This window comes from Eptatretus burgeri, chromosome 5 (assembly GCF_056783735.1).
Source record: "Eptatretus burgeri isolate ZD-2024b chromosome 5, Ebu_testis_v1, whole genome shotgun sequence".
NCBI lineage: Eukaryota > Metazoa > Chordata > Myxini > Myxiniformes > Myxinidae > Eptatretus > Eptatretus burgeri.
In genome coordinates this window covers 76428921-76455093 of record NC_140965.1, presented here as the reverse complement: position 1 = coordinate 76455093, position 26173 = coordinate 76428921, and the positions used below count along the sequence as shown (strand labels likewise).

At 41.9% G+C, this 26173-nt stretch overlaps 1 protein-coding gene across 5 annotated transcripts in view; it reads left to right on the top strand.

The window, feature by feature from the left end:
• USP47 (ubiquitin specific peptidase 47) overlaps positions 1 to 26173 on the top strand; it is a 148706-nt gene that overhangs the window by 7696 nt on the left and 114837 nt on the right. For 2 of the 5 annotated variants that reach the window (XM_085882492.1, XM_085882491.1), the window contains exons 2-4: positions 9614 to 9673; positions 14630 to 14821; positions 23191 to 23304. In XM_085882492.1, coding sequence (XP_085738618.1) covers positions 9614 to 9673; positions 14630 to 14821; positions 23191 to 23304 — 366 coding nt within the window. The remainder of the gene's footprint in view (positions 1 to 9613; positions 9674 to 14629; positions 14822 to 23190; positions 23305 to 26173) is intronic. The other 3 variants (XM_085882495.1, XM_085882494.1, XM_085882493.1) reach the window with 2 other exon arrangements.

Sequence of the window (26173 nt, the reverse complement as noted above, 5' to 3'; positions counted from 1 at the left end):
TTGACTGGCTTGTGTTTACTTTTTATTATTTTTCTTTTTTTACAAGGTCTGAAGAGAAGGAAGAGGCTGCAGCCTGCCTGTCTGAAGGATGAGGGATGTCACAGCAAAGGGTGGAGTCATCAGCAAATAGATAAAGAAGATTTTTCCAGAGGGTCAGAGAGATCATTGATGGATATCAGTAGGACTGGGCCCAGTATTCCAGAGTAAAGGCCCGGTCACACCTTGATGTTTTAGCCAGCGATGGCAACGTATTAAAATGTATGTAAAACGCTGGCTGACGTTGAACTTTTGATGTTTTTTTTTTAAGATTCGGACGTATTCATAACGAGTTGGTCGTATGCATAACATATTAGTAATGGACACAGAACGTTTCGTTGTGTTATAGATAACTTATACCAACGAATGCTGAACCTGTTGTTGGCCTACACAACCTATGCCCAACGATAGTCTAACTTCGGCATAGCACGTTGCACGCATCGCCGACGATGTCGTGACGTAGCCTATTAAAAGGCTGACGCACAACGATTCGAATCATAACTGCCGTAGAAATGGAAGTGACAACATTGCGGTCACACCTTGGCGATCTTGCCAGCGTATGCCGACCTAAGAAAAATGTGTCTAAAACGTTGGGGGCACGTCAAATACGGTATGAGTAAGTTTGGTATACGTGAGTAGAACGCTAAAGTATGCTATCATACGTCGTAGTAAGTAGAGTACGTCAAGAAATTTTAAACATGTTCAAAATTTTACGACGTACTCGGCGTATGACACACGTTCCGCATGCGATTGGGATAAGTTTTACACACGATATGTGGACGCTTACACACGTCCACAAAGGCTACTTAATAGCTACTCATAAGTCGAAACACGTCGCGGTAATATCTTTTTTACGCGAAACTTATTTCTAACTTATGTTTGACGTGCTTTGAACCAATTCTTTACGTAGTCCCAACACACATCGACGTATGTAGACGTATTCCAATGACGTCTTCCGGTCGACAAAAAAAAAAAAATGAATGTGTTTCTAGCTTACAACTGCCATACAAAGACGTGTTCCCAGCGGTTTTGGGAATTGGTATATAAAAATGCTGCTCATAAAAGGGGAACCCAACAGTGTTTTCGAGTCCTTTTTGAATCGATGTCCATGTCAGCAGTAACAGTATCAGTATCAGTATCAGTATTAGTATTAGTAGTAGTTTGTTCATGTTGGCAGTAGTAGGTGAGTGTGAGGGGGAGGGTGTGGGTTATGATGGATCGTCCTTGCGTCCGCGTGTCCACGGGTTGGTTCATAGGCTGCCACTCAACGATTTAAATGGCTGCATCTCCACTATTGAAAGTAGACGCTTGCGCTCAACTATTGGATTTCTTTTACACTCAACGACTTTTAAACGGTACCACTCACCTATTTTCATTGTTTACAATGAACGATTTAAATTGCTGTCACTCGCCTTTGTTTTTTGACGCTGGCGCTCGGAAATTTTAATCGTTTCTATTGAACGTGCTAAATCGCTCAAACCCCACTATTGAAAGTAGACGCTTGTGCTCAACAATTCGATTTTTTTTATACTCAACGACTTTTAAACGGTACCACTCTGCTATTTTCATTGTTTACAATGAACGATTTAAATTGCTGTCACTCGCCTTTGTTTTTTGACGCTGGGGTTTGGAAATTTGAAGCGTTTCTTCTGAACGTGTTAAAACGCTCAAACTCGACTATTTTAAATAGACGCTGCCGATGGACAATTGGAATCATAGCCAAGCTAGACATCGAAGTGTGAACATCCTCGTCATGCCGAAGAAAAGTTTGAAGAATGCTGCAAATAAGTGTCCTGGCCGTGGCCGTGGACGCTGACGCAAGGACGATCCATTATACCGACGTCTTTCAGCCTATGAGTAACTTAAAAGTAACGTCTGTCGACGTGTGGAAACGATCGCGTAACGTGCCAACAACACGTTAATCATAGGTTAGAAATAAGTTTCGGGTACGCTAAACATTACCTCGGCGTGTCTCAACTTATGATTAACTTACAAGTAGCATGTGTTGACGTCTGTCAACGATCGCAGACCGTGCATACAACTTGTGGCCAGCGTAGCGGAACGTGTGAGTCATACGCCGGCATACGTCGTGAAATTTCAAGCATGAAAAAATTTGAGGACAACCGAAAAGTACAACGTTTAAAGCCAACGTACAACGACGTATGGCAGTGTTTTTCAGCGTGCTCTCAATGTTATCAAAACTTACCCATAACGTATTCAACGTGTGCCAGCGTTTTAGAAAAAAAATTCAAAAATCGGCATACGTTGGCTAAAACGTCAAGGTGTGACCGGGCCTTTAGACACTTCCTTGGGACACTCCAGCCTTAACAGGGAGAGGAGAAGAAAGGATTCCTTTGAGTGTCACATGTTGGCTATGAGTGGAGAGGAAGTCAATAAGCCATGTGTGGAGTTGACCTTGGATGACACAGGCAGAGAGTTTGGAGAGCAAGGCAGGATGCCAGACTGTATCAAAAGCACGAGATATGTCCAGAGAGACAGCCCTGCTATCACATCTGACATTGAGGGCCTCCTCTCCATCCATTGTTGGGTGAGTAGAAGCAGCATGTCCAAGGTGGAGTGACCTGGTCTGAAACCAAATTGGTGATCTGAGATGAGGTTGTTGGAGAAAAGGAAAGATTTCATATCAACTGCAATGATAGATTCCATGACCTTGCTGATGATTAGATGTAAGCTGGTAGGTCTATTGTTAAAGAGATCAGTTTTTTCACATTTTTTTATGTCGTGCACAGTGCAGTGAAGCTGGTGGATTTCCAAGCAGATGGAAGATGACCTATCTCAAATGACGGTGAAGATGGTAGAGAGAGGATGTGCAAGTCCAGCAGAGCAGGTTTTCAGTACACATGAGCTGATGCCACCCTGTCCAGTAGTACAGTCAGTCAAGCATCGAAACAACCTTATCCACCTTCTCAGGTGCAAAAGAAACTCAGGTGAGTCCAGGAGCAGTTGGGTACGACAGGGAAGGATGGGTACCGAGAGTGAGGGGTTTGGGACAAGATTTGGAAGCAAACACAGACATAGCATCCATGGGCTGAGAGCATGGTTCTGCCGCTAATGCGATCCCCTCTGTCGGTTGGGGCAGGGATTTAGAATTTCTTCAGGATTCTGGCGATAGCTCGCCAACTTCTTCGTGAAGAACTCCGTGCGATCTTTGATGTCCACCAACTAATGCTGGCAGATGGGTCACCCAGTTTAGTGTCCATCCGAGGGATGACACACAGTGATGAATCACTCTACTTGTGAAACACCGATGACGGTTTATAGCTTGGTCGGGATTCGAACCCACGCTAGACAGCTGAGAGGCGAGTGCGTATAACTCTTGGCCATCTTACCAGCCTAGTGGGAGAGTAGAAGATTGTTGCACTTTACCTCATGCTTGCTTCATACCTGTTGATTCAGATTTAAAAACAAAATGTACATAAAAGTTCCACAACATATTTTATGTAAGGCCATGGCAAACATCATTTACTTGGAAAGGGGGAGGGGAGGATAGCACAGGAATTGTTACCTCATTGAGTTTAGTGATTTTTGAAGGACCAAGGAAGCAGACGCCTGGATTTTGCTAATCAAGACATCATCCCAATCAGATGGACTTGAATCTTGATTCTTCAGTAAAAATTGTGAATAAGATTAAAATAGTGTTGTCCTCTTGCAATTGGAAATTTCCAAGCAGTACAATAATAAAAAAAAGAAATATTTCTTGTCCACTGTCGGTCCCGTCTGAGAGTCGACATTATCTTCCGATCATCAGTTTTGAGCGTGGCTCATGTTTCTGGTTTTTCAACATCTTGGTTTTGCATGTATTCCAGCGTTGGCTGCAATTGGTTCACTCGAAGCAATGTTTAAAATCTTCTCTGCAAATTCATGTTGTTGTGATCTTCATAAGGCATTAGGAGGTGAGCACAGTGGGCAGACTGAGCATATGGGCCTTTCAATGAACTTTTTTTTTCAGCCTTAACATCATACATGCATTCATTCCAATTGATTGGTGGATTTGTTTTCATGAGTACATATTGTTGCGGATTCGCGCCCTCCGGCGTGCGAGCGGCCACGTAGCTCGAATCTCGGCACGTCGCCCACCGGACGGACAATCCCGTCGTGACCCTCTGGGACTAACGCCGGGAACTAGTCACGGGTGGGCCTTTCGGCCTCACCACGATCGTGCCAATCGGCCCCCCGCGTGGGATAGGGTTGCTCGCCAAATTCGACCTACCTAAGTACCCACACGGAGGGTAGACCGGGCGATCGCACCTCGCCGCAGGTCGACTTCGGACACGGGCAACTTTAAGCGACCCGTTCCGTACTATCGGGATAACCGAGCGGTGTTATCGTCAACCTCGACGGTTCGATTAATTATTGGGCGTTTTTAGCCCACGACCAACCCTTTACGTGAAGTAAGATGGAGATTCAATAAAAGAAAAGACGAAGCGAAACGGGAAAAACAGTTCAACATAAAGCACATTTATTCCACGGCAAATGGAAAGCACACATATACAATTACAATTATGCACCAAAAGCAAATGTAAAAGAAACACGACAATTCTGCACAAAAAGCAAATGCAACAAAAGAAACACAATGCAGATCTACTACCGACTACCGAGCACACGGCAACACTTATACAGTTTTACTTCACAGACGGCGCCGACCACACATATACTCAAAGCAAAAGAAAAAGGGGCCACCCTCATCGACAAGGGGGCAGACGGGCCTGGGGCCGAGACCGCGTCGAGCCTACCCGTCTGGTGATGAGCCGCAAAATGGCGGCGGCGCCCCGACTCTGCGGGCCTCGCTGGCACTGCCTGGAATGGGGTGGGAACGGGGCCCCCTTCTCACACTATCTCAGCGCGGGGGGAAACAGGAGGGGGTTGTTGATGCTCGGGGGAATGAGGATATCTGGCTGGCTTGGGTCCCGCGACGAGCGACGCCACTGCGACCTCGATCGCGTCACTGGCCTCCCCTCTCCGCAGCTCCCCGACTCTGACACGAGCGCCGACCTCCACAAAGATTCTTGGCTTCTCCAGCCTCTCCGGACCCCGACAGACACTCTCTCGACTGATTTCGCCGCCGCCACAACTCTCCAACTCTTTCCTCTTCTCAACTCTTCCCTCGATTCAGAAACTCAACTCCGTCCAACTGCCCCTTCTTCTCAACTCCCTCTCAACTCTTCTCAACTCCGTCCAACTGCCTTCGCCGCCGCCACAACTCTCCAACTCTCCAACTCTCCCACTCTCCACTCTTCTCAACTCCGTCCAACTGCCGAAACTCTCAACTCTTCCCAACTCCGTCCAACTGCCTTTCTCTTCTCAACTCTTCGACACGGAAACTGAAAAAACCTTCCAACTGCCTCGATTCGCTCCGCGCTCGGTGCTTTATAGTCCGACAGGAGAAATCATATGCAGATTTTTGGATCAGGAATGGCTCGGGGGCGGAGCCACGCTCGCCCATTGGACGAAGGAAAAGTGGGCGTGAATCATTCTTGATCCGCGAATCTGCATATAGCGATTATACTCCGACGCGCCTTGAGGCGTGGCCAAATCGTCCCACGCTCGCTGATAGGACGGAACAGAATTGGGCGTGAATCATTCTTGATCCGCTTTCTCGGAAAGGCTGGTGTTTTTGCACCCGATGCTCAGTGCGCGGCCTGTACGAGTCCAGTATCGGTGCCCACAAGCGGCGCGGGAATGGCGGTGATGCGATGGTTGCGAGAGCGAGATGTGACGGTAAAGGTCGTGGCTGTTGGCGTTGCTGTTGTTGTGAAGCGGCGTTGCGGTTGGTGGTTGGTGTGTGAAAGCGGTTGTGAAGGCGGTTCTGGAGAAGGTGGCTGTGGTTGTCGAGATGCGGTTGGTGGTGGTTGTGGTGGTAGTAATGGCGGTTGGTCCAAAATAAAGATAGTAAAAGAAAAACGGCTATCTAAAAGGGTCGCAGCCCGAATGAATAACATTTATTCCCTCTAAACAACGGGTTTGGGCTAACTACACATATACTTACAGAGATATCTCACCTACGGGACCGAAATGGTGGTTTGCGAATTTCGTCAACCACAACACTACCCCCTCCCCTTTTTACAGACTCGTCCCGAGTCGTCAAATTTTCGTGTGCCATCATGTGTAGTTCTCCCCTAGTACATTTTACCTACGGATCCCTGAGTGCGACATTCATGGTATTCGTGTCCCCAAAATAAATAACCTGACGGCTGAGTAACTACCCAAACAAACCCACTCACACGGACGACTTAAATAAAATTGCCGGCGCTAAGACAGACATGCCGGGGGCGCACTCATATTTACAGTACATCTTAACCTTAACTTACAAATTTTACACTAAACCATGGCCCAGGATCAATGGACTCTGCAAAAAGAAAGCAGTTAGCAGGGAGCCAGGCTGCTCGCATGCAGTCTCTGACTCAACAATGCAGGTGACAGGGAATGTGGCCGGCTGCTCACACGCAGTCCAAGGCCTTCCCTTTTGAAAATGAACCCAGTGAACCACAACGGTGCATGGGCTGCACAAACGCAGTCTCCGTGCCAGCTCAAGTGGCACACGCAATGAACACAACGGATGGATGGATGGACACAAACATGGTGCACGGGCCGCCACTGCAGGCCCGTGTTGTAGCTGCCAACAGGGCAGTTCTTGCAGCTTGCAAACTGTTGCTTTGATACTGGCGCACATGGAAATGAACAGGGGGGGGGGGTGCAAAGCAATATTGAACGGGGCTGGTGAACATGGGCCGTGGGCATGGCATGGCAAAGGCAGCAGGCAAACACAGCCTGCAGAACCAGGCCGCTGCAGGCAAGCACAGCCGGCAGACGAACTGGCAGGCACAGGCCTCGAAGTACAGCAGCTGCAAACGATCCAGCCGGCACAGGCCTTGCAGCAAAACAACAGCTGCCGATGAAGTGGGCCGGCACAGGCCTTGAAGCAAGGCCTATAAGTAGCCTTTGTGGACGTGTGTAAGCGTCCACATATCGTGTGTAAAACTTATCCCCATCGCATGCTGAACGTGTGTCATACGCCGAGTACGTCGTAAAATTTTGAACATGTTTAAAATTTATTGACGTACTCTACTTACTACGACGTATGATAGCGCACTTTAGCGTTCTACTCACGTATACCAAACTTACTCATACCGTATTTGACGTGCCCCCAACGTTTTAGACACATTTTTCTTAGGTCGGCATACGCTGGCAAGATCGCCAAGGTGTGACCGCGATGTTGTCACTTCCATTTCTACGGCAGTTATGATTCGAATCGTTGTGCGTCAGCCTTTTAATAGGCTACATCACGACATCGTCGGCGATGCGTGCAACGCGCTATGCCTAAGTTAGACTATCGTTGGGCATCGGTTGTGTAGGCCAACAACAGGTTCAGCATTCGTTGGTATAAGTTATCTATAACACAACGAAACGTTCTGTGTCCGTTACCAATGCGTTATACATAAGACCAAGTCGCTATGAATACGTCCGAATCTTTAAAAAAAACATCAAAAGTTCAACGTAAGCCAGCGTTTTAGATACATTTTAATACGTTGCCATCGCTGGCTAAAACGTCAAGGTGTGACCGGGCCTTTAGCAAGGCTAACCCCCGCTTTAGCAGGGAAAATGGCCTTTAAATGCTTGTGTGTGATAAGCCGGATCTGGATCTGCACCTGCAAAATCGAATCGGTTTGTTCTTGTCACCTACCCAACTCACCAACCAAGTTTCGTCCGAATCCGTCCACAACTTTTTGAAATATCATGCTCTATGTCGATTTTGGCCCTTTTCTCAATGGTGAAGAATCGATCATAAATTAAAATAATCCTCAACAGGATCAGGATTTCGATCTTCACCAAAATCAAATCAAGCCTTGTCATACACCCAACGTGTCCACCAAATTTTGGCCGAATCCGCCCATAACTTTTTGATATACTGTTTTTATCGTTTTAACCGTCACTCAATGGTGAAGAATCGCTTAAAAATTCTCTGATCCAGGTCTGGATCTTCACCAAAAATGAATTTATTCTTCTTTGTCACACTCCCAACCTGTTCACCAAGTTTCACCAAAATCTGTCAACAACTGCAAGAAATATCCTGTTCACAGATGGATAGACTGGGGTGAAAACACAACTTCCACCCACCTTAGGTGGCAAACGTAAATATGAAGTTGAATGTGAAATATCTACCTGTATAAAACACCATGTGTGTTTGTGTATTTATCTGTCCCCCCCCCTCATAAGGACAATTTAAAAACGGTTTTAAAGGCCAATCTTTTAACACGACTGTGTTCACTGCGGTCTATTTTCAGGATTAAAAAAAACTCGAAAAACCTTTTTTCATAAAAGAGTGATTACATCTCTCTCTTGGAAATGTAGTGACTTGCAACCATGCCTCAAATGCGGTGTACAGAAGCGTTTTTAAAATAACTAAATACAAGGCGCAGGGAGGTAAAATTCACTGCACGTGATGTGTAACGGGCACAGAGTAAAACGAGTGTTCATTTACGTCCGTAGGATGTCTAATAAAGAAAAGATATGAGCACACCTGACGCTAGGCCGAGGCTTCAGACTTTGGCACACTTATGAGGCTGAACCGTCGAAACGAAACTTAACAGAAGATAAAGAAAATCGGATCATATTTGTACATGTCGTGTCTTAAAATAATGCTTTTTGCCGTGAAGCAGCATATATCTTCCAGTCTCCTTGAATATTTCGGATAAAATAATTCCAACCCATCATTTGTGATGGGCTTTTGTACAAGTTTAAGCATATTCCTGCAGAAATAGCATGAATTTAAATCCAGCCAATTGAATACACCTAATCTCTTTAGATCTCAGCAGCCAATTGGATATCTTGTTGCATTGTACTTGCATGAGAGAGCTTCATGGAAAACTTGAATTCTACAACTTAAGTCTGGCTTTCACAATGCTGATGTGATGCTTTAGCAGAAATGCTGCATTTCAGAGCATACTGTCCTCCATGTGTTGACACAACACTGGCTGATCCTTTCCGCATGTTAAATATATCATGCTATGGTATTCCTCCAAAACAAAAGCCATCTTTTGCTGTTACCGTAGTGGCTAAAGTTTTATTCCATAGCATAAAGTTTGTATAAAGCCTAATTTGCTCTTTTCTCCTTAAATTGTAAACCAAAATGAAGATATGGAATGTTCTTGTGTTGTCGTGATGTTTTTTAAATTTTATTGGTTATCCTAGTTCCAGTGTGACGTTGGCTGTTTAAATGCTCTCAATCAAAAAAAATAATCAAACTTTGTGATGGATTGACTGTTGGTGCTGCGAAAACAGTTTATTGGCACATGTTTGGCTAGATAGTTTGCTGTTGTCTGCACTTTATTGGAAGAATAAGAAAAAGTGGAAGAAAAAGAAGAAGCTATCCTTCAAGCTTGCAAAATGCTATGCAAGAGTCAAAAAGAACTGAGATTTTTTTTCTTTTTTTTTTGTCAGCTTTCACTTTTCTTTCAAGGAAGTAATTTTATTTGTGTACTTTTCCCATTTGCATTCGTTGTTATTATCAATATAAACTTGTCTAATTTGCCCTGAGTCCTTGTATGTCCATCTGCAGCAGGATCTCAAATGGAACTTGCTTGATGAGATGCTGAAGAAAAGACTTGTGAAGGTTAAGGTAGCTTGCTCTGCTCCAAGTGGTTGCACGTGTTTTCTGGTGTGGCTGCCCAGCATAATATCACCAGTAATACAAGACCAATTTGCAGAATGTCACCAAAGACTGCCTTTATTGTCCAGCGTGTGAAACCTGAATGCTGCCTGCATGTACTGATGCTTGCATTTTTGAGGATTGTTTGTACCTCCTACTTTTACTTGTCATGTTTAAATGCTCACACCAGCACAATGGGAAGTTCTCCTTCAATAGACTTGTCAAATTTCTCCCTCCTTTCCCTCCATGCTTTGCACCTGCTTCTGTCACTTCCACTTGGTCAGTCAAATTCTTCAGCTGTTTTGGGAACCAAAATCGTCATTGTGCCCAAAGGATTATTTTATCCAGATGTGCCATACTTTCACTTGTAGTTAACTGCTTTTATTACTCATGATTTTTAATAACTATACTAATGACAAAAACAGATCCGGGCGTAGTGGCGTGCGCCTATAATCCGGCTACTCGGAGGCTTGGGTTGGAGGATCGCTTGAGGACGGGGACTCTGCACTGGGCCGCGCTATGAGAGGGTGTAGGGCAGCCCAGAATCATGGCGAAACCCAATCCTTATCCCTGTGTTGTAAGAGGCGACGAGGGTTGCGTCAGGAAGGGCATCCGGCGTAAAACCTATGCCAAATCAGTATGCGGATCATAACGGATGATCCGCTGTGGTGACCCCGAAAGGGAGCAGCCGAAAGAAGAACAACAACAACTAATGACAAAAACAGACACTACATTTCTTTAAAACGACGAAAACCATTTGCTTTTTTTTGTAGCTGCTGCATGTTATCTTGTTCTCAGCACCAACCCTGTTGTTGTCTTTTCTGAAAATATTTCTGTGGAAATTTTCTGAAAATAGACCTTTATCTCATGCGTGAGTGCAATGCGGGTTAAGCAATTCACTCACTCTGTCTGTCAGTCCATTAATTTTATCGAGGAACTAGTTAATTTCAATTGAATTGTATATGTTGAACGCTGGAGAACATGAATCGGGTCATCAATTGGAACACTAACCTGTAGTTTAGCAGTACTTTGGCTCTCAATTTGGCAAATTGTACGGAGTGTCATCCCGAGTTCGCTTGCACACTCGCGGCAAAGCAATTGCTTCAATCTCTGTCTGTTTGGCAGTCAAACAAAATTGAAAATCATTTTGAAATGGGAAATAAATTTTTTTTTAGGGATGTCATGAAGGACACAAACAACAGGCATTAAGGACTAATTTAACATGTTAATTAAGGTGGTGTAAAAGAGGATGCATTGATGGCGGTAAACTTCAGTTTTGATGGGGTTTTGTTTTTTCTACAGCCCTTCGAACCTTCATTTTATTTCAGTTGAATTATATATTTGAACATTGCCAAACGCAAATTACCTTGTTTGCACTTCCAAACATTCAGTTTAGCATTACTGCACTTGGGCGAAATTATATTTCATCTCGAACAATAAATTTGCCACGCGCTGTGAGGGCGGAGAAACAGGCATTCAGTCAAAATGGCGCTGTCTAGCGGTGAACCAACAGAGCTAATCTCGTCCAAAAGATGTTTGTTCAGTGCATCTTTTTCTCGAGGATCGTTCCATAATCGTCAGTTTCTCCGCGAAGAGTTGGCAGAAGGTCTCCGGACTGTTCCGTTTGACTCCTCAGCTTCGTATGGTTGCCATCATACCTGTTTCGCATTCATGAACAAAGCAAATATCGACCGTGCTCAGAAATGCAAAGCAAGGGTTGAACAACTGTTCCCATGCCCTTTTTCTCAAGACTAATTATTATCTTTCTTTTCCTTCTTGTTTATGTTTAACTTATCTTGAAGACAAACTTTTGGTTTTATGTTGGACAGACTGTCTGTATATTGGTATTTTCTTCATACTCATTTCTCTAAAGGAAACAAAGGAACAATATTCATCTGACACATTAAGGAGCCCCACAAACCTTGTATATCCTGTATTTATACCCAGTCTTGCATCCACAGACAAATCCACCGTCCCAGCCCACACAGTCATGTGCATAAATTAGGTTCCCTACCGCTTGTGCATCTATGTAATTGAAAATCTCTTGCTTGGTTTCTTCATTCAATAGCCTAGATATTTGCATAAAGACTGCCAAACTGATTGTTTGACTGACCTGGGAAACAAAAAAAAATTGGACTGTGATGATCGGGTGCATAAAATATGTCCCCAAAATCAGGCGTGCAGAATGCAAAAAAGGCTTCATTTCACAGCCAGATCCTAATATATATATATATATATATATATATATATATATATATATATATATATATATATATATATATATATATATATATGTGTGTGTATATATATATATATATATATATATATATATATATATATATATATATATATATATATATATATATATATATATATATATATATATATATATATATATATATATATATATATATATATATATATATATACACACACATATATACATTGCATGCCTGCACGTGTTATTTCCATTCAGGAATCGATGAGGAACTTGTGGCTTCAAAAGGAATGGAGATGGCTCTTGGACGTGGCTGCTGTCGAGTCGTCCTACCTCCCCTTTCAAACACTTTTATCTTTCAAATATATCCAATTTTATCCACTGGGAAATTAAGAACATTGGCTTTGCTGTCTTTAATTCTGACGAGGGCTATCCACAATTGCATCGCAGCCAAAAGAAGTTGTTTTCACTGGTTTCAAATGCATGTTCCCATGTCCATGTCACCACATACCTGTCATACCTGTTGTGCACTAAGGACAGTGAGATTGACAGATCTGGCAGATCGGCTGAATGCACAATGGGCTGGGTGATGAATTCCAATTGCATTGTGAGAACTTAATGCCTGGTGTTGGCTTAATGGCTAGAGTGGTAGGCTTGGGATCCTAGTGTCCTGAGTTCAAATCCCACTCCACCGTTGAATTAACACCAGTTGGGGTTCATTCAGCCTGTCATCCTTCCGAGGTTGACAAAAATGAGTGCCAGCTTGCTGGGATCCTGTGTCGGAGTTGCGACCCGTCCAGGATTGTGCCCAATAGCCCAAGAGACTGCTTAGGCAGCACCAACGCTCTGCACAGAGTATGGTCCCAATGGCTGGGATGGTGAGAACTTAGCAGAAACCATTATTTTGATGGACCAGTTTTAATCTTGTTAAATCATCATTGGGAAGGCAAGTAAACGATCTTTCGAACAAATTTGGCTGAAATAATTGCACGAAAGTTTGTTTTGTATGTCATTTTATTTTATTTTGTTTTCATCCTTTTGAAAAAAAATTGATCTCAACCACTTAAGCTTCAAGAGATGACTGAAATTAAATGTTCCTATGTTTAAATGTATTGTTGCTGCACACTCACAGCCACATGTCCACTGGTCAACTTCTATTAACAATGTCAGGTCATGTTGAATGTGACAAAATCTATCAGAAATTAAAAAAAATTTTGGGGGGGGAGGGGTTCGACTTTAAATTTATTTGTTAGTTCTCACCTGAATATATTTGCCCGAGATATCCGCTAGAGTGGAGCAATTTTGTTTTATTATTACCTCTGCCATTGAAGGTGGATGGAGGTTATGTTTTCACTCCTGTCTGTCTGTCTCTGTTTGTGAACAGGATGTCCCAGAAAGTTGTGGATGGATTCGGACGTATCTGGATACAAGAATTTAAAAAGCGATTCTTCGCCTTGAGAGATAGGGCCAAAAACAATATGAAGCACGATATCTCAAAAGGTTATGGACAGATTTGGACAAAACTTAGTGGACAGGTTAGAAGTGTGATAAGGACGAATGTATTCGATTTTGGTGAAGATCTGGATCCGAGAATTTTTTAAGTGATTCTTCACCTTTGAGAGATGGGACCAAAAACTATATATAGCATGATATTTCAAAAAGTTGTTGATGGATTCAGACGAAAATTGGTGGATAAATTGGTTAGGTGACAAGAATAAGGTGATTTGATTTTGGTTAAGGTCCAGATCCGGCCTATGAATGGGATACAAAACGTAAACTGTTCAGCCTGGTGGAGATGTGTTCTTGACTGAGTGCTGTTCTAGTATTTATTTTTATTACACTAAGGAGAGGATATTGCATTTGGGTTGGTTGGTCTTTCTGTTTGTCCACACAGAATGTGCTGACTAACATCGGCCACAAACGCCACCGAGTGGTAGCCAGTAGTACACGATCTCTCTTGAATTTTTTTCAACCAAGTACCTTCATAAAGTACACTTGGTCCTTGGTTAACTCTTGAAAAACCACAACATTAAGTGAAATGACATTAAATGGATAAATTCATGTCATAAAAGCTAAGAGAAATAGGTATGTTGGGTTCCTTCACCCTGATTAAAAGCTTCACCCTTTGGTGAATTCACCCACTTCATTGTTTATATATTCTGCATTGTACATTGTAATCCAGAACTGTAAATTAATGTAAAATAAACTACAACAAATCACCCTTTAGTAAAATAAAACAATCTAATAGTGGAGTAGTTCAATCTGACCGATGAGTAATAGCGAGTTATGGGTAAATAATCACGACGTTCTTTGAAGCCTTGGTGTCTAATTGTTATCGACATTATAACAAAAAACCGGGACAACGTTGAGCAAGGACACCCTGTATGTACAATTAGAATGTGAGTACGTCTATCAAGCAATTGGAATGTTAGTACCTCGATATAGTATGTACAATTACAATGTTAGTACGTCTATAAAGTGTGTACAATTTAGAATGTACGTACGTCTATAAAAGACGTACTATAAAACCACATAAAACAAGTCTGGGCGAGGTGATGCAATCCTTGATAGTTTGTTGTAGTTCTGAAATTGCTTTGTTTACGTAAGTGCACAAATTCCTGACATTTGAAAGTGATATTTTGCAAAATAGCTTGGACTACCCTTGAGGAATGACCTTCCTTTTATAGTGTGTGCGTGCGTGCACATAGGAGGGAGATGCAGCAGAAGAGGTTCGTATTCTGTGCATCGTGCAGGACAGCACGAGCCCCGACACTCAACGGTACACTTTTAACTTGCCTGGTTCCAGCACGCTGCAAGCCTTGCACGGGGATGTCGCCACACGTGCTAAATACCTCGAAGGCTCCTTCACTCTCAAATGGAAGAATCCGGAGTTGAGTCAGGTGTGTCTTCGCAAAAAAAACAAAAGCAAAAAACCTAAAAGTTGAAATGTAACTCTCGTTTGACTGTTAATTATAAATTGGTGCTCATCATATGTAGGGGCGAACCGGGGGGGGGGGCGGTGGTGGAGACGGGAGGCACACTGGGCATTAGGCTCCCTAAACCCTTCCCCTCCCGTCAAAAGCGATCGTTTTTTTCACATGTAATGAGGTGTATATAGCCGAAGATGCGGTCTCGGAATGTGTGAAAGGAAACTGCCTGGTGCAGTGCATTTTCTAACAATTTCTACTGGGAAGATTAAATATATAATAAGGTAGGTAAACCTACCTCATATTGCATAGCGTTTCAAAACATTTAAACGTAAAATCTGCAATGATTACATTTAAGAAAATGTTTTTTTTAAGTGTTTAATCATGTTTACGTTTTTGAAGTGCATTAATACATTGTGCCAAAAATCAGGGTTTGTTTGGTACTCGACATTGTTGAAGAAGATTGATATTAATTTGGTATTTTCAGTATAGTTTCACTTATTGTCGTCGTAATTTCCTCCATTCAACAACAACAACAACAACAACAACAACAACAACAGCTGATGCGGATGATGTAGTTCTTCAAAAAGGGAAGAATTTAATAGCGGTATTCAGTTTTTTTTGTTTTTATTTCCAAAAAAGACAGAATTGAAGGACCATGATGTGCACATAGGAAAAAAGGAAAGAAATAGTTGAACTGTACAATTTTATTTTTTAACTCCACTAACTGGTAGAGATTCTCCGTGTGTTGGAATTTAGTAATGATGATTACGAGTGATGTGGTGTTGTTGGTAATCTTATCTTTTGTTGGTTTGGTCCTTTTATGCATCATGATTGTGAATTATCCATCGAAGAAAGAGAGCAGATTGTGTGTTTTAATGTAATTTAACCATTGCTCAGTACACAAGAGATCCCGAGTTTTTATCCCATCCGATGAACATTTCATTTATTATTTTTTATCAAAACAAATCCAAAATCTGTACATGAATCGTAAACATTCTGAAACGACAAACAATTAAATAACCTTGCTTTGCTCGGCAAAATTCTATTTTTCAATGCAATGTAAATTTTTGCACTCAGCCACCCCCCCCCCCCAACCTAGAATCCTGGTTCCACCCCTGATTATGGTTCATCAACCTGTGGTGTCCTGGTTAAGGAATCATCAAACACTTAATCTCGTCACCTGAATGAAATTTTTGTTGTAATTATAAACTTTGAAATACCTGCTTTGATGTACAGTGCACTCCAGGTGAAACACCATGGTTTTACACATTTATAATTAATGAAGTATTGATAGAAAGGTCAAACTGGTACTGTATGTACTATGGTGTGAAGGAAGGTATAAGCGTTTAAGGTTATGTTTCATGTAAGGACATGTTTGATACGACCACCATTCGATTAAGCAAAGCACATATCTGCATTCCCATGTTGCCCATAACTTCTCCCTCTATATCTTGATTAATGTAGCACGTGCAATCCCTGCTCTCTGTTTCATGTTGGCGACAGTGGGCTATCTTGCTCCTTGAAGAACCCACATAAGATGTTCCATGCATGAAGTTGTGGTGTTGTTTATAGCCAGGAGAGGCCTGTGTCAAAGTGTGCAAGGAAACCTGTTTGAGATGACCCTAACACTGAGTCGGCAATGGAGATAATCCAAGACTTCTTCTGTAATGTGTGGGCACGGCCGATCCTGCATGAAAATATTGGCATCTCATCGGAAATTGCTTGGCATAATTCTACTGAGAGGAATGTTTAGCATTTACAAGTAGCCATTCCCACTGACATAACATCAAAAAAATAGAAGTGCTGCCTGTTTGAAGACTGATCACCAGACCAACAATGAAGCGACATTCTGAATTATTTTTTTTGTTGTAATTGAAGATCTTATTCACGTTTTCAAGCACCCAAAATCTCACATACTGTCTGGAGTTTGCCCGTCTAATGGAAGTACACCTTGTGTGAAATGACAGTATATCAAGAATGGAAGAATTGGCCTCGATCAACACCAAAAGTCGCTTTAATGATTTTATTTACCAACAACTGTTAGTCTTTTCATATCATGAATTTTGGGCAGAAACATGTTTAAGTCCTTCTGATATGTTGCCCAAGTTTTTCCATGCTTCCACCGTTGAAGACCGTGCTCTGAGGCATTATGTTTTTGTGTTGTGCTTCTGTGCATGCGTCGATTTTCGTTACCGGAATAACTTGTGAACCGCCGAAGGGTTTTTGACCAAACTTTGTACAATTATGTACAATGATTCAAAGAAGAACTCATTAGATTTGTGGTTCATACATCAAAGATCTATAGTCAAATGACCTTTCATTGAAAATATTTGTGACCACAATAAATTGTGAACCACAGAAAGGATTTCAATCAAACTTGACACCAAGTATGAACTGTGGTACAAAGATGAACTGATTCAATTTTGGTTTCAACGTGTCTCAGGTCGAGTGCCCTTTGAAATTAATTTTGCAGATTATAAATCTGCAAAATTATATTGAAAGGGTGCCAGAACCATTGGACTTTTTGACTTACGGTTCGACTTTATTTATTTATTTATTTATTTATTTTCAACATGTTGGCCAAATCTGCAGCTGCCGCTTCCACACCATTAAAGCTAAATTTTCCCAACTGGATTTGTCGTGTTTTTTCTTTTACATCTTCATCCCAATTTTGCAGCTTGTATCTCCGTCCACTTTTCCGTGTTGAATCGTACCTTGTTATGTATTTGTCAAATTCGTTTTTGTCTTGTTCAAGGCCGACTTAGGCCACTCCTCGTATAACCACTGCCAAAATTCTGTTATTTTAGTCTCCGTTTTCTTTGTTTTGTTTCTTTCTTCCCAAATATTGTACATTTCCTTCCTCGACGTTATCCTATTTCCCCTCCTCGCTTAAAAAAAATCATTGATTAAAAGATTTCCCCTGCACAATGATCGATTGCATTCTACTTGAATTTCCTTCTTCCTGTACACCATTGTCACCCCCCCCCCCCCCTTTTCTTCAATATCTGTAAACTCTTCATTGAATATAAACGCTTCTTCCTTTTTCCTTTAAAAGCATTGAAAACCATTTTAAAATGCTTCACTCTCCTTATTTCTTCATCAGGAGTACCCCACGTGTTGTTCTTCACCACGATCTATGCTTCGCCACCTCTTCCTGGCCTCCTCCTCCTCCCCCTCCTCTCCTACAATCCTGCACCCTGACCAACTGGACAACTTCTGTTTCACAGAATTCTTGCTCTCATAGGACATCCCTGACTCTTTGGTGTCTCTCCCTGGCTATTGTCTCCAATTTTATACAAGACCTGAAACCTGCCCTGGCTCAATTTCTCACTATCCTTGGATTGATGTTACACCTCCCAACTCCCAGGATTCCTTTAAGCTGCGACTTTTCCTCCACTCTGACCTCTTGTTTGGCTGTGTGTTGTACTGTCCTCCAAATAGGGATAAATCCATCTCTCTCTCTTCTCTCTCTCTCTCTCTCTCTCTCTCGCTCTCTCTCTTTCTCTCTTTCTCTCTCTCTCTCTCTCTCTTTCTCTCTTTCTCTTTCTCTCTCTCTCTCTCTCTCTTTCTCTCTCTCTCTCTCTCTCTCTCTCTCTCTCTCTCTCTCTTACTCTCTCTTTCTCTCTTTCTCTCTTTCTCTCTTTCTCTCTTTCTCTCTTTCTCTCTTTCTCTCTCTCTCTCTTTCTCTCTCTCTCTCTCTCTCTCTCTCTTTCTCTCTCTCTCTTTCTCTCTCTCTCTCTCTCTCTCTCTCTCTTTCTCTCTTTCTCTCTCTCTCTTTCTCTCTCTCTCTTTCTCTCTCTCTCTCTCTCTCTCTCTCTCTCTTTCTCTCTTTCTCTCTTTCTCTCTCTCTCTCTTTCTCTCTCTCTCTCTTTCTCCTTTCTCTCTTTCTCTCTCTCTTTCTCTCTTTCTCTCTCTCTCTCTCTCTCTCTCTTTCTCTCTCTCTCTCTTTCTCTCTCTCTCTCTCTCTCTCTCTCTCTCTCTCTTTCTCTCTTTCTCTCTCTCTCTTTCTCTCTCTCTCTCTCTCTCTCTCTCTCTTTCTCTCTCTCTCCTTTCTCCTTTCTCTCTTTCTCTCTCTCTCTCTTTCTCTCTCTCTCTCTCTCTTTCTCTCTCTCTCTCTCTCTCTCTCTCTCTCTCTCTCTCTCTCTCTCTCTCTCTCTCTCTCTCTCTCTCTCTCTCTCTCTTTCTCTCTCTCTCTTTCTCTCTCTCTCTCTTTCTCCTCTCTCCTTTCTCTCTCTCTCTCTTTCTCTCTCTCTCTCTTTCTCTCTCTCTCTCTCTCTCTCTCTCTTTCTCTCTCTCTCTCTCTCTCTCTCTCTCTCTTTCTCTCTCTCTTTCTCTCTCTCTCTCTCTCTCTCTCTCTCTCTCTCTCTCTCTCTCTCTCTCTCTCTCTCTCTCTCTCTCTCTCTCTCTCTCTCTCTCTCTCTCTCTCTCTGTAGCAATTTCAGTTGTCATCTTGCAACTTGGCTCTGTGTTGTTACCTGTCTGGGCTGACAGGATGGCCTCGATTCTAGGCCCTAGAAGTATGCACTGCCGCACACTTACCTCTAAGCTGTCTAATCTGGGTTCAAATCCGGAACCAGCTCTAAACTTTTATCCCGGTGTTTCACAGTCAGGATGATGGTTCACCAATGTGTTCAGATAGACATTAAATGGGCGTCCCTTCTGCCAGCATTTGTTCGTGGATGTTAAACATCCCACAGTTTCCTTCACGAACAGTAGGTGAGCAATCACTGGCACCATGGTCAAATTCCAAATTCATGCCTTAACCAGCAAGAGGGAATTGCATCAGCGGTCGGCATGCCAGGAAACCCATTTGTCATTCTTGCAAAAAAGTGGTCAAAATTCAATTCTGTCGAGGCAATCAGATAAGAAAATAGCATCTTATCTCAAATTTTCATGTGCACAATAAATTGATGGTAAATTTATTATAATATAAAGTATGCAGAACCGGTACAGATTTTGATCAATGTTCCGTTGTTGTTTTCCAATGGTCACGACAACTGAAATCCGTTTCTTTAGGTAAACTGTTGTTATGGGCTTGCAAATTGGATGCTCAACGTTCTGTGGAGCTGTTTGGTTGGACTAAGTATTTAGCTGCTATGCAAAACCATACTCATTTGTTTGAGACAGCTCTTGGCAGCCATGGTATTGGGAAAGCCGGTTTAGCATTTCTTGGAAAATGTTTAAAAAATGGGTGTTTTGCCAACAGTTATGATGACTATTGCAAACTTGCAAAACGTAGTTGCAACACCAGTTGCATATCTTTGATACTTTTTCATGATTAAAGCAACTTTGGTCAATATTTCATCCACGAACATTTTTCATGCATTTATTGTTCTGGTCAGCATCATGTGTGACCTCAAATCGTGAAAAAGTATCAAAGATGTACTTTTCAGTTTTAACGAAAAACAGAATTGCCCAGTTTGGAGCAATAAGAACAGCAATTAATTTATTCACTATTCTCTCCTTTTTCTTTTTCTTTGTCTTTTTGAGAAAATGGATTACCTGAAAAAAATTTTTGGCATAACCGAATTTTAGGTGATGTGAGATTTATTTTTTAGCTCACCTGTAATGTAGTTCTTGGAAGCTTATGGGATTGCGCGTCGTCCATCCGTCACAATAAGCACTTGCAATTTCTTCTCTGTAACTACACACACGATTTTTATGAAACTTGACCACAACCTTCATCTCCTGTGATGCACCAAAGTCTGTTCATTGCATTAAAAATAAAATAAAAAATCAGCCGTTTCCCCACCTAAATGGGTATTTACTTTCTTCTCCGTTACATATTTTGTGGGTCATCCACGCCTGCTAGTGATTCTCTCGTTATCTTATCCAGCCGCTACCAGGTGAGCTCCCAGGGGTATTGCCATTACTTTTAATTTGTGCAGCCTATATCTAAATGTTATACTTTTGCAGATAGATTATTGACTGAACCTTGCATTATGTTTTGTGTACTTTTCATGTGTTATGTTTTCGTGCATACTGCTTCATCCTTTAAATGCGAACCCAAATGCTCAAACCACCCTAATCTATCCCTTGATACACTACAGAATAGATATGATGTGTCTCTTTCTGAATTCCTAATTGTAAAGCAGGTAAATTTGCGATTAAAGTCGAAATATTATTCTTCTACAAGCACCAAGGACTCAGCGACTTGGCATACGTGTTGAAAATCGAAAATTTTTGATTTTCTACAAATATGCCAAGTTGCTGCATCCTTGATGCTTGTATAGTAATACAAACTGAGATGGTTTAGTGCTACACCAGTGGCCTAAAGACCCTGTTTGCCAAAAATTGGACGAGGTTTGTCCAATATACCCAAGTGTAGATCGGGCCGAGAAAATGTTCGCTTTTGTGCTCGGAACATTTTTCAGAGCATTGTTATGAAACAACAGAGATGGCTCGATGTTGTGGTTATCTGTCATGATTGAGAGACGTATCGTCTCTCAATCATGACAGATAACCATAAGATCTCCTGTGATGATGATACCATCCCCATGATTAAGTGGAAGAAACGGCTGTCGCTCAAAACTGTAACACCATCTCTACTGACCTACCAGTACATGGACATGGGCGATTTCAGCGGTGCATCAAACACCTGTTGCCATTACCTAGCAGTTACCACAAGAAAAATAATTATCTATATCAACACAAATCTCTGCCAGTTAAATGAACCACCATCTATTTATAGTAGAGAGAAAGTATGTATCATCTACTCCTCCAAGAGGATTTTACTGAGGACTTTTTCAAGGTTCACCTCCCCCTCCCCTCTTCACTCCCCATACCCAGCACCCCTCTTCCCTCCACAATCCCCCATCATCCATCACGATCCACCACCACCTCAAACCCCACAATCCTCCACCATCCCACACCCCCTCCACAATCTCCCATCCACTGTGGATGGACATAGACACCTCATGGACATGACAGTGGGGCACAACACACACAAATTGCGTCCCGGGAGAGTATGAAACGGGATGATCCCATAACGTACAAGACACCTGGTCAGTCTGCAACGAAGGGAAAATGCATTCATCACCCATTTTGTCTGCGGTGTCCGAGTGTGACCAGGCAGTGTCAGTGCTGTCGAGCAATGACGGGTATTTCTGTTCGAGTAATATATAAACCTATTTATCAATCGAGACAAAATGTCTCCCTTACAAACAGTCAGTCAAACGGAAAATCAAACCCTAACGAGCTAAAGTGAACATGTGACCAGTACTGTATTTTCATCTTCAATAACACTTCCGCCTTCTTTCTCTGAATCACTCGTACAAGGCTAAAAACGATACGGCGCCATAATCCCCCCGAAACCATTTCCATAACTAATTTTGTCTCCAATAGTTTCTTCGAAATCTCACTGATCACTTTCAACATTGTGAGAACCTTCCGTGTTGCTAATAACGGTGGAATCGGTATTGGAGTCCTAAATTGACATTCACTGTTTCTTCATGTCAGTTGCCGTTTCGATCAAGGTGAGTTCATCATGTGATGTCACTGGAAAAATCGAAAATCGATACCCTCGGGCTTTTTTCGACACTTTGTGATTGGCAAAAAAAAATCAAAATTTCCCCCCCCCCCTTCATATTAAACAGTGATTAATGATTCTCAATGGATATCAGAAGAAAAATTACATTTGGGTTTCCCTTCAAACCAAAAGCGAACTACTGTATTTTAAATTTCTTTTCACTGAACAATCATTTTAAGTCCAGACGGGACAATACATTTAACATTTCAAGATTGTGTATCGTCGCTTGTGCTCACAAATTTTCAAAAACGTGAAATCGGTGTAAGGAACGTTTGCAAATCTTTCAGCAAGGAAGTAATGACCATGGTAACTACATTATAAATAGACAATAGTGAATGCTCGTGCAGTACAAAATTTTGCCGTGATTGATGTGCCGCCGTTAATGTTGGTTGTCAATTATGGTTCCGCCACAAATGTCTGCAGTCTATTGTTGTATTGCTAGCACTAACGTTGGCAATATATTGTAGTGGTGTCACTGCTAATGGTGGTACCACCGCTAATGTTGGCTGCAGATTTTGGTGCGACTGCCGATTGTAAATGGCTCTGATTGTAAATGGCCGATCGACTGCCACTGATGTTTGCTGTTGATTGTGGTGCCGCCGCTCGTGCTTAAAAGGGGGAATATGTATATATATATATATATATATATATATATATATATATATATATATATATATATATATATATATATATATATATATATATATATATATATATATATATATATATATATATATATATAGTGACTTTGTGAAATCATTTTGTTTTTTTGATTGAGAGTGCTCTGTGAACTTCCACATTATATTTGCAGGAGCCACTTGACTGGAAATCAAACCAGCCACTGATGGAGGCTGGTTTTCAACCTGGACAGAAATATTTTCTTGTCATTGCAGACAAGGATGGCGAGCAACCACAGTCAGCACCAGTAAGTATGTCTTTTCCCAATGTGAAATAGGATTTTTTTTGAAAAGGTATTTGAGAAACTTTTGAGTTGCATGAGTAAAATAAATAAATGAAACTTCATCTTGAAGATGCACAAACACAACAAACTTGGTTTTATCCAACAAAAAAAAGAGAAGCTCTCAGCTGGAGTCAAACAGATTCAATTAGGAATACACGTACACTATGGAAATAGAAATCACTGCCCTTGCATTTTTACCTCTGCCGCCGAAGGTGAAGGAGGTTATGTTTTCACCCCTTTCTGTCTGTTTGTCTGTCTGTTTCTTTGTGTGCAGGATATCTCAAAAAGTTGTAGATGGATCTGGATGAAATTTTGTGCACAGGTTCGGTGTGTGACAAGGACGAACTGATTAGATTTTGGGGAAGATCCGGATCCAGTTATGAGAATTTGTTTCAGTGATTCTTCACCATTTCGAGATGGGGCCAAAATGATATTCAGCACGTTATCTCAAAAAGTTGTGGACAGATTCAGATTAAATTTGGTGGACTGGTTGGGTGTGTGGCAACGACAAATTGATTCGATTTTGGTGAAGATCTGAATCTGGATCTGGATACAATGATTATTTAATTTTTTAAGTGATCCTTCACCATTGAGATGGGGCTGAAAACGATATATTGCATGATATTTCAAAAATGTATTTGGCCAGATATGTTCGCATGGATCAGGCATTGCAGAGCGGAGGTGTTCGCTCTACCGAGTGCCCTTCTAGTTTATATTGGCTCTATTCTGGTGTCGCTACTTCTGCCCTTTGACCTCTGCCCCTGTTCTTTCAGGTCACATACATTCTGCCAAAAAAAAAAAAAAAAACTTTCCTTCTGACTCTCCTCAAGTCTAAACTCTGTCCTCATGCCAATTCTCTCATTCTTCTCTCTTATCACCTGTGGCACTGTCTTTCTGAATCTGTTGTCTTGAGCTAAGCCCTGCACAGGATTTTGTTTGAACCCCACGGCCACCTCGCAGTCTCTCCCATTTCCATTACTGAGCTTTACTAAACCCGCTGGGACCCTGTGCTTACAATTCCTCTCCTTATTCTATGTATACATTTATTGTTGTTCCACTGTTTTTCTTTTGTGCCATTTTCTGTCAATCTGTTATAGAAAAAAATAAGTTATTGTGTAGAATTTTTGCAACTTTTTTGGAAGCTTGGCTTCTGTTCTTTTTGCCTTAAAAAATAAAATAAAAAGTACAGGACTTTGGTTATGAAAATGTGCCCAAATTAGCCTGAATTTCCTGGTTTATCCTTTGTCGTCGCCATCATTTATTCTTTGAATGCTTCTGAAATCCACTTGTGGTGTGAAAGTCATTCCACCAGCTCCGTGCTGGTCAAACCTGGCCAAAGCAATTCTGGAAGGGGGGAGGGGCAGTGAGTGGGTATTGGAGGAAACGGCGTTATCTATCTATAATTCCAGCAATCTCTGTGTGTGTCTGTGACCACTGTTTCTCGACAACCACTGGTCCGATCTAATTGAAACTTGCCAGGTATATTGCTGGGGACCTGAGGATGTTTTCCTGAGGAGGACCTGAGCCTTTTCAAGGTTTGATATTAATCGGACGAGTGCTTCCCAAGTTATGGCCATTTATTTACCAACCAATGACAGGAACCGTTGCCGCGGCCATTTTTTATCAACCAATGACAGGAAGCGTTGCTGCGTAGGCATGGTCGATGGGGAAGAGAAACTCAGCCGCGTTCGCCATTACGGGTTTTTTTCTCTTCTCTTCTCTTTGTGTTTTTCCTTGCGAAAAGGCAAAATACGTTGGTGCTAATTGAATAATTGGCCATTAAAACATAATTTATAAAAACGTTGGCAGATCCAGCAGCCTCCGCGTTCTTGCCCTGGACGAGGAAACAAAGAAGAAGCGCCGTTTCCTCAGCAATGTTGTTTATGAAGAGGTGCTAACGAGATAAAGGTGTGTACATGGAGATAATTTTTATTATTATTTATTTATTGAAGAAAAATTGTTCCGAAAATAATTTATCAAAAAAAGTGCACAACTTTTTTTTTGTTTCTAATTGTCAAAACGGTGTGGCCTTTGGAAGTGTTAAGGAATTCAGCTCCACTCAACATGCTTGCCAACGAAATACATCTCAATTTGGTGGTTAAAAACGATTCACAACGACGGGTTTCCTTACTCATTGCTCTGCAGTCTGCATTCAACCCCTTCATTTGTCATCTCATTGACCTCATTTCATCTATCTATAATTCCAGCAATCTGTGTGTCTGTCTGTGTGTGTCTGTCTGTGTGTCTGTGACCGCTGTTTCCCGACAACCACTGGTCCGATCTAATTGAAACTTGCCAGCTATATTGCTGGGTACCTGAGTATGTGCCTTTTCAATATTTGATATTAATCGGACGAGTGATTCCCAAGTTATGGCCATTTATTTACCAACCAATGACAGGACATGTGATGTGTAGGCGTGGCCGATGCGCCATTTAGTTACCAATCACAGGACACGTAGGTGTGGCTGCGTAGGCCGGTGCGCGGCCGGCCGAAGATTACGTCACGTGCCGTGCCGGTTACGTTGGGGATCGATCGGTGCCTTTGTTACCGTGGTGTAGGAGTGCTAATGTCATGTCAAGCAAAGACAGGGAGGTAAACTTGATTTTAATGTGGATTTTAATGAACTATGTGTGTATAAGTATCACAGCAGTTGTTACTTCAATGCAAGCGATAATTCGTGAAATGCATGTGAACATTCCGTACGGGCACGCACTACTTCTGGATGGTGATCACAATATATTCTAATAATTTCTCGATTTCTTATGCGCATTTATCGATAAACACAATGCCCCAATCCAGTCATCGTTTACAAGAGCGAAGGAACGGCCTGTT